General features: G+C 47.7%; 1 protein-coding gene across 1 annotated transcript in view; it reads right to left on the bottom strand.

Moving 5' to 3' along the window:
* PYGB (glycogen phosphorylase B) overlaps positions 1-7396 on the bottom strand; it is an 83203-nt gene extending 75807 nt beyond the window's left edge. The window contains exon 1 of the mRNA XM_029071759.2: positions 7048-7396. Coding sequence (XP_028927592.1) covers positions 7048-7290 — 243 coding nt within the window. The 5' untranslated portion in view covers positions 7291-7396. The remainder of the gene's footprint in view (positions 1-7047) is intronic.
* Positions 7397-15725: the final 8329 nt, after the last annotated feature.

The raw sequence follows: 15725 nt of genomic DNA, 5'->3' as shown, positions 1-15725 counted from the left end.
CCTGTACCTCTCTGTCAACTTTTCTCCAGAGCCAGATGTACCTCTCTGTCAACTTTTCTCCAGAGCCAGATGTTTGCCAAAGTATTTGTATTAATTCTCACATCACCATTATCAGTATTTACTGAGTGCCTACTGTGGAAAAGAGCAATTACAATAACGATTATGATATTTGCTTGACAGCACACAGTACAATAATTATGGTACTTCTTTGAGAGCCTCTGTACACAGCGCTCAATAAATACCATAGAATGATACAATAAAAGTAGAACATATGGTCCCTGGTTTCAAGGTGGAGGCAGGGAGACATGAACAGTATATATGCAATGGGAATGGCAGGCAAAACATAGCTACCACACCTCTGAGAAGGGGCATACTGTTATTGTTGTCCTCATTTCACAGTTGAGGAGATTGAAGGATAGAAAAGCAAAGAGCACTGTGAAGGTATCTTCACCACCACAAAACTGGATTTACAAACCATGGTTCTATAATCAATACATTCGAATTTCTCGCTCAAGCCTAGGACTAGAACTCAGATCTCTAGCTGCATGACTAGAGAAGCAGTGTGGTTTAGTGGTAAGAGTCCAGGCTTGGGAGTCAGAAGTCATGGGTTCTAATCCCAGCTCCGCCACTTGTCAGCTGTGTGACCAAGGGCATGTCACTTCTCTGGGCCTCAGTTACCTCATCTGTAAAAATGGGGATGAAGACTGTGAGCCCCACAGGGGACAACCTGAATACCTTGTATCAACCCCAGTGCTTAGAACAATGTTTGGCACATAGCAAGCACTTAACAAGTACCAACATTATTATTATGATTATTACTCCAGGCTACCACTTTTTAAAATGTCAAATACACATAAGTAATTTTATACCCAGGGTAACTAGATTGAGTTATTTCTTGATATAATCTTCTAAAATGAGAATTTATGTCATTTTCTAGGGCCATTAAAAAAAAAAAGAAACACTGGTCACTCTACACAAGTCTTGCAATTGAAAAAATGGCCTTATCATGGTCTGATTAGACAGTCTCTAATGAATTTGGAATAGCTGTCTGGATTGTGTCATGGCCTATATATTTATAACTAACCAGTCCCAGGATTAAGCAGTGGAAAGCCAGCAAGCAGGATAAGCCCCCTCTTGCTTTGCATTTGTCCTTTTTCTTTTGACCTCCATGTCCCCAGAAGGGGGATGCCTTTTGGGGGAAGGACGGTTCCTCTGCCTAACATGCAGCAGAGTGAAGTGCTGTGACTTAAATTCACTTCACTATCTGAACTGGCATCCCCGCTATCTAACCCTTTTGATTAACTGCCTACATTTTGAACATTATAAGTGCGAGTCTCACTCAAAAATATCAATTAATCAGTGGCATTTATTGAGTGCTCACTGTGCCACGAGCATTGAATTAAGCACTTGGGAGAGTACAATTCAACAGAGTTGGTGGACACATTCCCCTCCCAGAACAAGCTTACAGTCTAGAGGGGGAGACAGACAATAGAAATAAAATATGTGTAGGTACATAAGTGTTGTGGGGTTAATGGGGGGAGAGGGTAAATACCTCTAAGATCTTAAGTGCATAGATAGCACAGAAGGGAGAGGGAGTTGGGAAAAGGGAGGCTTAACTGGGGAAGACCTCTCGGAGGAGACATGAGCTGCATACAGCTTTGAAGGTGGGGAAAAGTGGTGGTCTGGCATACGTGGAGAGGGAGGGAGTTCCAAGCCAGAGGGAGGATGGGGGAAAAAGATCCACAGTAATGTCAAGAGTAGTGTACAATAATAGTGTACAAACAAAAGGGCAGGAATAAAAAACATATTCTCTCTGACATGCCCTTTCATATATGAAGAGGAAGGGAGTTCCAGGCCAAAGTGAGGATGTGGGAAAATGATCGGTAATGATGTAAACACCAGTGTACAACAATAGTGTACAAACAGAAGGACAGAAATAAGAAAGCATTCCACCATCTTGCCCCCTCCAACCTCGCCTCGCTATTCTCCTTTTACAACCCAGCCTGCAGACTTCACTCCCCTAGTGCTAACCATCTCACTGTGCCTCCATCTCGCCTGCCTCACCGCCGACCCCTTGCCCGTGTCTGGCCACTGGCCCGGAACGCTCTCCCTCCTCAAATCTGACAATGACTCTCCCCCACTTTAAAGCCTTATTAAAGGCCCATCTCCTCCATGAGGCCTTCCCCAACTAAGCCCCACTTGTCCTCTTCTCCCACTCCCTTCTGCGTTGCCAACTTGCTCCCTTTGCTCTTCCCCCCTCCCAGCCCCACAGCACTTATGTACATATCTGTTATTTATTTGTATTGATGTCTCTCTCCCCCACTCTAGACTGTAAGCTCACTGTGCACAGGGAATGTGACTCTTAAAGTGCTCTGCAGGCAGTAAGTGCTCAATAAATGCAACTGAATGAATATTCCTATTTCCCTCTTCTCCTAACAGTACCTATTTCTCTATTTTCACAATATCTCAGTTTTGACCCTCAATCTTGCATTCTGTTCTCACTACAAATAGCTACCAGATTCTGCCTACTCCTTAAAAGTATCATCCAGTCCCTAATCCTTATATGCAACAATCATTAATAATAACTGTGATATTAGTTATGTGCTTTCTATGTGCCAAGCAATGAGGTAGATACAATGCAATCCGATCAGACGCAGTCCCTGTCCTACACTGGGCTTCCAGCCCGGAGAATCCTTCTCCATATATTTACAGGGTGCATTCGGTTGCAGAGAGGATGGGTACTAAGTACTAAAATAAATAGACCTGACTCCTGACCTCAAAGAGCCTACAGTCTAGCAGGGAAGACAGACATTAAAATAATTAAGGTAAGGGAGGCAGATGAATAAAACACTATGTTCATATGTACTCTGGGGGAGAGAAGTGGGGTGAGTACCTAAGTGCTTTAGGGGGTGGTTTGCCCAAGGTCACAAAGCAGGCAAGTGGCAGAGTCAGGATTAGAACCCAGGTCTCCTGATTCCCAGTTCTGCATTCTTTCTACTAGGCTATTGTGCTTATATTTGCCAATTTACTGCTCAGCAAAATTTTGATCAGTAGGTATCACAGAACTCAGTTTTTCCTGAAAACCCACACCACGGAATAGCAGCAAGAATACAATACCAACGCTAAATCTTCAAAGATAAACATATCTTGTTTCCACCACCTTATCCTGGACAAGGATTGAGTGGAACATTTCCCTGTTCTGAGTGACCTCAATGACCTTCCCCAGTTTTAAATGAAAATAATTTAGAGTTCAGCTAATTAAAAGCTCAATCAAGGATACAGATAATGCTATAGGTCATTCATTAGTGCAGGTACTCATTACTGCAGGTAATTCATTAGTGTAGCTATAGGTGACTCACTGCATTCGTGCAGTCAAGTACTAGCAGGAGTAAAGAAGAATAGAAATTGGATGTGGGGGAGAGAGGATTCCTGAGTGGGAGGGAAGGGAAAAGAAATGAAACCTTTAGCTTCTTCAGAGGTAGAAAACGGCATAACTGTTGGAGAAAATTAACCTTTCCCAGTAGCTTCACAAAAACTCTGAAGACTATAGCATGTCATTACAAGTATTAACATCTCATTTTTGAGGTCCTTTCTTAGTTGTTCTAAAAGAGCAGCTTAGCCTTATTAAAAGCACACCTCCTCCAATTAGCCTTTCCCTGACTAGGTTCTCATTTCCTCTTCTCCCACTTCCTTCTGTCACCCTCTGCACTGGATTTCTACCCTTTATTCACCCTTACTTCAGCCTCACATATATATGTATATATCTTTCTTTTTTTATGCATATTGTCTGTCTTCCCCTCTAGATTGTGAATTCCTTGTGGACATGGAATGTGCCTACCGACTCTGTTATACTGTACTCTCCCAAGCACCTAGTACAGTGCTCTGCATACAGTATGTGCTCAATAAACATAATTCACTGAATAAGCAGCCACTCCTTTTAAATTTGCCTCTTGGGCTCATTCCAAGTGAACACTGCGTACCATATGCAATACTACTGAAAAGAGCATAGGTTTCACTTCCAGCAAAAATTCATGTGTGTTAATTTCTTTCCTTGATTTGCAGGCTTAAAGCACTGAGTTCATATCTACCATTTTCTTAAATTGCCTCCCCTTGAACTCAAAAGGAAACATTTGTTCAGACTTTGATATTTCTTTAAGAGAGAAGGGAGATACCTGCCATCACGGAGCCTTCTCTTTCAAGGCATTTCAAATTAGAAAAGAAAGAGCCCCAAGAAATCTACATTAGAGTAAATAGGGACTCCGGGCAGTGGTTTTTCTCATTTAACAGACTGGAAAACCTAATTTCCACATACAAAAAAAAAAAAGATTTGGGGTTGACATCTGTACTGCTTTTAGGATCCCCATTTTGTTCAGTCTCCTATTTCAGAGCCAAATAAATGTCTCGGCAACTCACTGCATGCCACCCCAACTTCTTGGGCACCTGCTTCTGTGATGATAAGACTGAGGCCACAATCAAAAGTTTCACCCTAAGCACAAGTGGGAAAATGTGACTGAGCCCACTATCCTCCAAAGCCTGAAAAGAGCACAAGCTCCTCTCTGGGGAGGAGGACAGTTTGACCGCCCATGCGCAGTTTCTTTCTGTGCAGCGTCATGGCATTTCAAATCTCTGCAGAGAGACTTCAGGACTGGAACTGCAAAATATGCGGGGCTTCCCACATCTCATTTTCAGGATGTCCTTCCTCACTGGTTTTCACTAAGTCAGTGCGACAGATCCTTTAAAAACATATCAATGTCGATGCAAAGTTACTCAGGAATACACCTCAGCCACCTAGAAAGAAAACAAACCTTCCTATTTCCCCTTCCTCAATTTCCTTTCGGTCCTCTTCCCTAGCTGGTAATTCACGAATTTTGGAAGGAGTGGTTTCTGCTTACTTTGCCAAAAGACCCCATTGGATTGTGCATGTCATCACGCTCACCTAAGGGGTTCGCCCATACCTGGATGCTTCCCTTAAAACTTCCCACAGAAAATGGGAAGGAAGGCACAATGAGGAAGGAACTACATTGGTGGACCTGTTCTGGAGTGCGGTCAGAAGCCCACAGAATACAGATCAATCATATTTATGGAACGCTTACCATGTGCAGAGCACTGTACTGAGTGCTGGGGAAGAACACAATATAACAGAGTTAGCAGGTACATTCCCTGACCATTTTAACTTCAGCTAGAAAATGTCCAGGTGTGATAGCACTAAGAAAAATGAAAAGGGTGGGATTAAAAAGAGCATCTGTCCCTATACGAGGTCTTTCCAGGGACCGTCACCTTCCCCCTCAAAAAATTTTTTTAAAAATCCATCCCCAAACGTTTCCTCTCCTCTACTCATATGCCCTTGAACAGGCTGATATGGTTCAAGGAAGCTTCCCGTTAGCACTGCCCTGAGCACTTCAGTGGCTAGAGACATGGAGGGACAGAGAGATAAATGTTCCTAAAGAAAGATTACCCCTGGGGAGCAATTGCAACCAACTTTACAGTCCTCTTTCCTCTAGTTTCTGATACAGATCCATATGAGCGTTTTGTTTGCTTTTCTAATCTTGGCAGGGACAACCTCATTTTCAGAGTTTTGTGCAGGAGAAAGGAGACAGCCTGGGAAAAGCCAACTTCCTGGCTGGCTGTCCTTGGGAAACTGTGGCAGGAGAGAAAGAAGTGGGGGAAAGGAGCTGCATGGACTGGGGGTTCGGTGTTTCATTCAATCGCATTTGTTCGGCGCTGTCTGCAACGCACTGTACTAAGCACTTGGGAGAGTACAATAACAACAGACACATGCCCTAACCACAATGAGCTCACAGCCTAGAGAGGGGAGACAGACATTAATATACATAAATACATTACAGATACACCCACATATGTGGGGTGGGGATGGGTGGGAGGATGACTACGGGGAGCAAGTCAGGGCAACACAAAGGAATGAGAGAAGAGGAGAGAAGGCCTTAGTCAGGAAAGGCTTCCTGGAGGAGATGGGAGCAAGTCAGGGTGACACAAAGGATGAGAGAAGAGGAGAGTAGGCCTTAGTCAGGGAAGGCTTCCTGGAGGAGATGGGCCTTCAATAAGGCTTGTGCCTTCAGTAAGGGTGTTTGGGGCATCGATGGGTTGGATGGGATTCGCGCAGGAGGGCGGGGGAGGAGAAGGGATCTGAGGAAGAAGAGCTTTGGGGGAGCAGGGGAATGGAGGGGGGGCGGGGGAATGGGAGAGGCTCAGACGCACAGCAAAGAGGACGGCGGCGAGGGGAAGGGAAGGAGGGCGATGGCGAGGGGAGGGGGAGACAAGGGAGATGGCAGGAGGAAGGGCAGACACGGGCGATGGGGAGGGGACCAAGGGAGATGGCGAGGGGTGGGGCAACAAGGACGATGGTGGGGGGGGGAGACGATGGCAAGGGGAAGGGGAGACATGGGTGAGGGGGAGATGAGAGAAGGACGATGGTGGAGGGGGGACGATGGCAAAGGGGAAGGGGAGAGATGGGCGAGGGGGAGATGAGACAAGGATGATGGTGAGGGGGGATGATGAGACAGGGACGATATTGGGGGGCGATGAGACAAGGACGATGGTGAAGGGGGACGATGAGACAAGGACGATGATGGGGGAGACGATGGCAAGGGGAAGGGGACAGATGGGCGAAGGGGAGATGAGACAAGGATGATGGTGAGGGGGGACGATGAGACAAGGTCGATGATGGGGGGACGATGGCAAGGGGAAGGGGAGACATGGGCGAGGGGGAGATGAGACAAGGACGATGGCCGGGGGCGGTGGGAAGGGTGGGACGATAGCAAGGGGAAGGGGAGACAGGGACGAGGGGGAGATGAGACAAGGATGATGGAGGGGGGGACGATGACAAGGGGAAGGGGGAGATGAGACAAGGGAGATGGTGGAGGAGGGACGATGAGACAAGGACGATGGCAAGGGGAGAGATGGGCGAGGGGTAGATGAGACAAGGACGATGATGATGGAGGGAACGATGGCAAGGGGAAAAGGAGACATGAGGCAAGGACGATGGCCGGGGGGCAAGGGCGATGGTGGGCAGGGCAGGGCGGAACTCACCTTAGGGTCCTTCTCGTAGTAGTGCTGCTGGGTGCGGATCCAGCGGCCGACCAGGTGGTCGCGCACGGCGTGGGCCAAGGCGAAATAGTAGTCGCGGGGGGTGGCGACATTGCGGTCCTTGACCAGCGTGAAGTGCAGGTGCCGGTTGAAGCTCTTCCTCACCTCGGCCACGTCGCCCAAGCCCGCGATCCCCCGCACGCTGATCTGCTTCCGCTTCTCGCTGTCCGTCAGCGGCGTCGCCATCCTCACCGAAAGCGGGACGAAGGACGGGGACGGACGGAGGATGGAACGGGAGGCCCGGCCGCTCCGCCCCGGCAGCCAGAAGATGCTGCAGCGAGGGCGGGGGCGGGGGAGAAGGGACCGCGCAGGCGCACTGCTCCCCGGAGGTGGGGGGGCGGGGGGCTCCTGCAGGGCGGCGGCGAGGCGGAGGGATGGAAGGAAGGAAGAGCCGGAGCCGGAGCAGGAGCCGGATCCCGAGCCGGAGCCGGAGCGCGAGCCGGAGCCAAGGGACCGCGCAGGCGCACTACCCGGGGGGTGGGGGGAGGGCTCCTGCAGGACGGTGGCGAGGCGGAGGGATGGAAGGAAGAGCCGGAGCCGGATTTTGGAGCCGGAGCGAAGGGGCCGCGCAGGCGCACTGCTCCCCGGAGGCGGGGGAGTGGGGGCTCCTGCATTAATAATAACAATAATGTTGGTATTTGTTAAGCGCTTACTATGTGCAGAGCACTGTTCTAAGCGCTGGGGGAGACACAGGGGAATCAGGTTGTCCCACGTGGGGCTCACAGTCTTCATCCCCATTTTACAGATGAGGGAACGGAGGCACAGAGAAGTTAAGTGACTCGCCCACGGTCACACAGCTGACCGGTGGCAGAGCTGGGATTCGAACTCATGAGCCCTGACTCCAAAGCCCGTGCTCTTTCCACTGCTCCAATAATAATGTTGGTATTTGTTAAGCGCTCACTATGTGCAGAGCACTGTTCTAAGCGCTGGGGTAGATACAGGGTGACCAGGTTGTCCCACGTGAGGCTCCCAGTCTTCATCCCCATTTTCCAGATGACGTAGCTGAGGCCCAGAGAAGTGAAGTGACTTGCCCACGGTCACACAGCTGCCACGTGGCAGAGGTGGGAGTCGAACCCGTGACCTCTGACTCCCCAACCCGTGCTATTTCCACTGAGCACGCTGCTTCTCTAGCTGCAGGAAGTGCCACAATGTCAACAGAAGGGTGGAGAAATAATGGGTGGAGGAGAGAGCTCTGTACTACTCAAATAAATAAAAAATAAATGTTGGTATTTGTTAAGCGCTTACTATGTGCAGAGCACTGTTCTAAGCGCTGGGGTAAACACAGGGGAATCAGGTTGTCCCACGTGGGGCTCACAGTCTTAATCCCCATTTTACAGATGAGGGAACTGAGGCACAGAGAAGTTAAGTGACTTGCCCACAGTCACACAGCTGACAAGTGGCAGAGCTGGGATTCGAACTCATGAGCCCTGACTCCAAAGCCCGTGCTCTTTCCACTGCGCCACGCTGCTTCTCTCAAGGCCCAGAGGCGGAGCCTCCATAGCCTGGGAGCAGGGCGGCCTAGTGGAAAGAGCATGGGCCTGGTCTGCTGTGTGACCTTGGGCAAGTCACTTAACTTCTCTGGGCCTCAGTCCCTCCTACTTAGACTGTGAGCCCCATGTGGGATAACGTCTCTGTGCCTCAGTTTCCTCAGCTGCAAAATGGGGATTTAGTACTAGCTCGGAGAAGCAGCATGGCTCAGTGGAAAGAGCCCGGGCTTGGGAGCCAGAGGTCATGGGTTCGAATCCCAGTTCTGCCACCTGTCAGCTATGTGACTGTGGGCAAGTCACTTCACTTCTCTGTGCCTCAGTTACCTCATCTGTAAAATGGGGATGAAGACTGTAAGCCTCATGGGAGACAACCTGATTACCCTGTATCTACCCCCAGCGCTCAGAACAGTGCTCTGCACATAGTAAGCGCTTAACAAATACCAACATTATTATTATTATTACTTAGACTGTGAGCCACATGTGGGATAGGAACTGTATTCAACCTGATTAACCTGTCTCCGCCCCAGCGCTTAGAACAGTGTTCGACACGTTGTAAGCACTTAGGAAATACCATTAAAAAAATACAGAGACCGGAGTCCCAGAGCACAGGGGCTCCCAAGCACCAATCCCTACTTCAAGCCGTGCACTCAGGCCCAACCGCCCAACACCAGCCAAGGTTCAGACAACTGCAGCTGCTCTGACAGCCAAGCCCATGGGGTTCAGTGACTGCAAACTCTCTCTTCTTCCCTTCAAACTCTCCTTTCCCACCTCTCGACCCCAATCTAAGTATAGGAATTCATCATTCCTATACGACGCCTTCCAATGGCTGAAATGCACACCTAGATCAGCCGGCCTTTATTAACTCTAGCTTGTTGTGGGCAGGGAGTGTGTCTGTTTATTATTCTATTGTACTCTTCTGAGTGCTTCAGTACAGTGCTCTGCATTCAGTAAATACGATTAAATGAATTCATTCTAGGTTTTTTGCTTTGTTTCACGCCCTGAGAGACCCTAAAATTGAGGGACTGTCCCACCTAAATTGGCACGTCTGATGTCCTAACACATCCCCTCCGGAGTTGATATATTTGTTTACTTAATCACCATGTGGAAAAAGAATAGCCTTTTGATCTTTATTGCTAAAAGAGAGGTCACCCATACAGTGTCCCTAGTGTTAGTTTTTCTTGATTGATCTATCACTATTTTCAGGGAAAAGGTTTGCCTTGGTATTGAGAGTTCAAGGGCCTGCACCCCTCGACTTGGGGCAGATTTTTCTTGCTCCTGGTCTGGGCTGTTTCATCCAGTTATAATGTGCCTACCACTCCTGAGGATCCCCCACAGCCTCCTCAAAAAACTCAACTACCCTGCTTTTTCCTCTACTGTACTACCAATTCTGTCCATGAATAGCTTTGGCAGTCCCAGAGAAGGAAGGATGTGTTAGAGGTAGGATGCCTGAGCCATCTGGGAAGTGGAGAGAGGCAAGGGGTGAGAGAAGAGGATGATGAAAGAGGGAGTGGGAAGGGGCTGAAAAGGGAGGGAGAGGTGTGAAAAAGCAAAACATTCTGGACCTGGATGCCAATTTGCCATTAAGGTGTCCAAAACAAAGTCCAGCATTCACAGAAGGGCTGCAGCTGATCTGCTTAATTAAATATAGATGCCATAAACAAAAGTCTTTTCATGGTTTAGAGTCCACAGAGCAAAGTTCTGATCTATATTTCCTTATTTAATGTAAGCACATGGAGGAGGAAATTGGGAATTGGTAAAAGACAAGGAACAGGATGATCATTCTTTGGAGTGAGAATATAGAATAAGAATTAGTTTGGCAGTCGGTACCTTGGATTCAAATTCTAGATATCACCATAACTACACCCAACTACATTAGGCTATCGAAGGAAAATCTTTAATAGATTCATGGAAAGTGGTTTACAAACCTGTTTGCTGTGTGACCTTGGGCAAGTCACTAAACTTCTCTGTGCCTCAGTTACCTCATCTGTAAAATGAGGATTAAGATTGCAAGCCCCAGTTGGGCATGGACTGCGTCTAACCTTATATTTACCCCTGTGTCTAAGCTTATATTTACCCCAGTACTTAATATAGTGCCTGGCACATAGTAAGAACTTAACAAATACCCTTTATAAAAAAACAAACACCCAAGTCCCATGCTTCAGTATTTTTTCTCAGCCGGTATCATCCTGCTGGCCTTCCCCCTTTCCTGTCTTCCTTTCCTTATAGTGGTGTCTCTTTCTCGCCCCATCCCTCAACAGTGGGGTTTTGAGTCCATAGACTGGACTGTGGCAGGGTGGATTGGGCAGCAGTGTAGGCTTAGGAGGAAAGGAGACGGCACCACCCCGCCCCATTCACTCAGGTCCTCCTCTCTCAAGCTTCTCACAGGTCCTCACAGCTGTAGTCAGGTGGGGGGTTACAAGCAGGAAAGGAGCAGAGTAAGTCGAAGGAGGACGAAATGACAGGAGAAAGTGCTAAGATGGTGGTGGCCTTGTGTGCAGACATCCATCCCTGTCAAGCATATTTGAGTGTCATTAACATTAATCATATTGACGCGATTTAAGAGCTGTGGTGGTAAATTTTCATAGAACTTTATAGTCAACTATGGGTCTTGGCAACCTTGCGAGTGCTATGTTTCTTCATATTCCACCTGACAAGTTTGTTTGCTCATTGAAACAAAAATGGCTCAAAAATATGACTCAGTGATTATCCTTGACTCGTCCCTCTCGTTCACCCCACACATCCTATCCGTTACCAAGACCTGCCGGTTTCACCTCTACAATATCGCCAAGATCCGCCCTTTCCTCTCCACCCAAACGGCTACCTTACTATTACGGGCTCTCGTTATATCCCGGCTAGACTACTGTGTCAGCCTTCTCTCTGACCTCCCTTCCTCCTCTCTCGCCCCGCTCCGGTCTATTCTTCACTCCGCTGCCCGGCTCATCTTCCTGCAGAAACGATCTGGGCATGTCACTCCCCTTCTTAAACAACTCCAGTGGTTGCCTATCGACCTCCGCTCCAAACAAAAACTCCTCACTCTAGGCTTCGAGGCTCTCCGTCACCTTGCCCCTTCCTACCTCTCCTCCCTTCTCTCTTTCTACCGCCCACCCCGCACGCTCCGCTCCTCTGCCGCCCACCTCCTCACCGTCCCTCGGTCTCGCCTGTCCCGCCGTCGACCCCTGGGTCACGTCCTCCCGCGGTCCTGGAACGCCCTCCCTCCTCGCCTCCGCCAAACTGATTCTCTTTCCCTCTTCAAAACCCTATTTAAAAATCACCTCCTCCAAGAGGCGTTCCCAGACTGAGCTCCTCTTCCCCCTCTACTCCCTCTGCCATCCCCCCTTTACCTCTCCGCAGCTAAAGCCTCATTTTCCCCTTTTCCCTCTGCTCCTCCACCTCTCCCTTCCCATCCCCACAGCACCGTACTCGTCCGCTCAACTGTATATATTTTCGTTACCCTATTTATTTTGTTAATGAATTGTACATCGCCTTGATTCTATTTAGTTGCCATTGTTTTTACGAGATGTTCTTCCCCTTGACGCTGTTTAGTGCCATTGTTCTCGTCTGTCCGTCTCCCCCGATTAGACTGTAAGCCCGTCAAACGGCAGGGACTGTCTCTATCTGTTGCCGACTTGTTCATCCCAAGCGCTTAGTACAGTGCTCTGCACATAGTAAGCGCTCAATAAATACTATTGAATGAATGAATGAATAAAGAGCTAGAAATAAATATCAAAGGCAGTGGGTAAAAATCAGAGGTGGAACCTGTCCCACACAGATCCAGATGCAAGCTTCTGCACTGACTATTCCCTTTCACTTCCTCCTACCTCTTCCCATCACTCTTTTCTCCCTCTTTCCCACCACATCACCTTTACTCTTCACCTCAAGCTCGCACTTTCACCAATGCCTTCAGCTCAGGATTTGTAATCTCAAGGAGAGAGCATGGCCAAAGATAACTGCTAAAACACCCAGTGAGTATGGTATTTGCCCCATCCTTGAAAATCGGAGGACTTCTGGAGCCTGGTGGGATTTTGAATCCCCTAAAAGGTCTCCAGTTAGACCCCTTTTGTCTAAGAGGCGTGCAGATAGACTGACATCTAAGGCACCAAGAAAAGCTGAGGATTCTGGAGGAATTGTTTACTGCTCAGGGGGCCAATTTAAGTCAGCTGAAGCCAGCATTGTGCTAAGACGTGGTACAAAATAGTCAACCACCTGATGAAAGGGGTCCCAGGGCCCAAACAGGACCATAAGCATTAGGAGCAGAGGCTCAGCCTCTGTCCAGAAGAGGCTTTACTCCCTTCCAGAGAGAAGAGACCAAGGGGGAAACCAATGTGTATTGACCAGTAGGCAGAAAAGGAGCAGGTTGTGATTATTATAATTACATAAATTAAGAGAAGCAGCGTGGCTCAGTGGAAAGAGGATGGGCTTTGGGGTCAGAGGTCATGGGTTTGAATCCCTGCTCGGCCACATCTCAGCTGTGTGACTTTGGGCAAGTCACTTAACTTCTCGGTGCCTCAGTTACCTCATCTGTAAAATGGGGATTAATACTGTGAGCCCCACGTGGGACAACCTGATTCCCCTGTGTCTACCCCAGCGCTTAGAACAGTGCTCTGCACATAGTAAGTGCCTAACAAATACCAACATTATTATTATAAATATTAATTTCTGTACTGTTATCCAGTCTTAAGAGGAGCAGCAAAGCCTAGTGGCAAGAGCCCGGGCTTGGGAGTTAGAGGATGTGGGTTCTAATTCTGGCTCCGCCACTTGTCTGCTATGTGACCTTGGGCGAATCACTTCACTTCTCTGGGCCTCAGTTACCTCATCTGGAAAATGGGGATTAAGACTGTGAGCCCTGCGTGGGACAATCTGAATGCTTTATATCTACTTTGGTGTTTAGAACAGTGCTTGGCACATAGTAAGTGCTTAAATACTATAATAATAATAAAAAGAACAGTACTTGTCAAATGCTTACCATGTGACAAGCACTGTTATAAACACTGGGGTAGATGCAAGTTAATCAGTTTGGACACAGTCCCTGTCCCACAGGGGGATCACACTCTAAGTCAGAGGAAGTAGTATTTAATCCCCCATTTTACAAATGAGGTAACTGAGGCATGGAGAAGTTAAGTGACTTGCCCAAGGTCACGGAGCAGAAACGTGACAGAGCTGGGACTAGAACCTAGGCCTGATAGTTGCAACTATCAGGCCCATGGTGCCCTAGCCCAAGCAGCTCCTCTTAAAAGTGTTTAGCTCTATAGAAATAGCCCAGAGTGTGGACCAGGGGTAACTACAGAACTTTGCTCCCCACTGGCAAGACAAGCCCTGGTCATTTACAGTGAGTCTATGGCATTCCAGGACATCCCTGCCAGTGTGGGGTAGTGGAGTCCTGGGTGCTGAGTCAAATGCCTACTGGATGCCATGAAACAGATTTCCAATAAGCCATCAATCAATCCATTTACTGAGCCATTAGTGTACACAGAGCATTAAACTAAAAGCTTGGGAGAGTATGTAAGAGATGATCCCTGTCCTCAAGGAGCTTACAATCTAATGAGGGAGACAGACATTAAAAGAAATTTCAGGCAGGGGAAGGAGCAGAGTATAAGGTTATGTAGATTAGCATTGTGGGGCTGGGAGTGTTGTGATTATGTTGTCTTGTTTTTGTCTGTCTCCCCCGGTTAGACTGTAAGCCCATCATTGGGCAGGGATTGTCTCTATCTGTTGCAGAATTTTACATTCCAAAGACTTAGTACAGTGCTCTGCACATAGTAAGCACTCAATAAATACTATTTATGAATATTTATTAATATTCAAAAATTCATAAATATTCATAAATTCATAAATATAAATATTTATGAGTGAGTGAGTGAGTGAATGAATGAATGAATGAATGAGGTGATCATCAAGGTGTTTAAGGGGCGGGCACAGATCCAGGTGCAAAGATAATGCAGAAGGGATCCAGAAATGAAAGTTTAGGGTAAGCTTCTTGGAGAAGATATGATTTTAGGGGGATTACGTAGATGGGGAGAGTGGTGGTCAATTAATCGATTGTATTTATTGAGTTCTTCCTGTGTGCAGAGCACTGTCCTAAGGGCCTGGGAAAGTACAATATAACGCAGTTGGAATCTTTTAGGTATGAAGGAGAAGGGAGTTCCAGTCCAGAGGATGGACGTGAGCACGGTCATTGGCAAAAGAGAAGGCATCAAGGCACAGTGAGTAGGCTGGTGTTAGAGGAGTGAAGTGTGCAGGCTGGGTTGTAGTAGGAGATTAGGGAAAAGCTGACTGAGTGACAAATTGGAAGGAAAGGAATTTACCAAAGACGTTAAAGCCCTCAATCACCTTAACCCCTCCTACATCACCTCCGTGATTTCCTACTATAACCCAGTCTACGCTCCTTTTCCTCTGATGCCAAACTACTCACAGTACCTAGATCTCATCTATCTCATTACCTCCCCTTCATCCATGTCCTGCATCTGGGCTGGAGCTCCCTCCCTCTCCATACCCAACAGAGATTTACTCCCTCCCCACCTTCAAAAGCACACCTCCTCCAAGAGTTCTTCCCTGACTAACCCTTATTTCCCCTTCTCTCATTCCCTTCTGCGTCACCCTTGCACTAGGATTGGCACCCTTTAGTAATGCCTCCCTTAGCCCCATAGCACTTATGAACATATCTGTCTCCCCGCCTAGACTGTCAACTTGTTGTGGGCAGGGAATCGTCTAAACGATTCTCCTGAGCACTTAGTACAGTGCTCTGCACACAGTAAGTGCTCAATAAATACCACTGATTGATTGATTCTCTCTGATGCAGAGATGCGAGGGCAACCGTCAGAGGTTTTTGAGGAGCTGGGAGACGTGCACAAAATGATTTTTTAGAAAAATGAGCTGAGCAGCAGAGACTGCAGAAGAGAGAGATTGGAGGCAGGGAGGTCAGTGAGGAGGATGACAGAAGTGTCAACATGTGCTTGGACAAATGTTTGCACAAGCATGCTAGCAGTTTCGATGAAGAGGAAGGGCTTGATTCTAGAAATGTTGTGAAAGGATAGAACCCCTGCAACTCTTACTTACATTGGAAATCAAAATGAAATGCTTTCCATTTTTGAAAGCCTTGCATAAAAAGCAAAGGTTATTTCTCATGAAATTTTGATG

Source organism: Ornithorhynchus anatinus, chromosome 9 (genome assembly GCF_004115215.2).
Source record: "Ornithorhynchus anatinus isolate Pmale09 chromosome 9, mOrnAna1.pri.v4, whole genome shotgun sequence".
Lineage (NCBI taxonomy): Eukaryota > Metazoa > Chordata > Mammalia > Monotremata > Ornithorhynchidae > Ornithorhynchus > Ornithorhynchus anatinus.
Note: the sequence above shows the minus strand (reverse complement) of the source record. Positions and strands in the feature narration are given on the sequence as shown.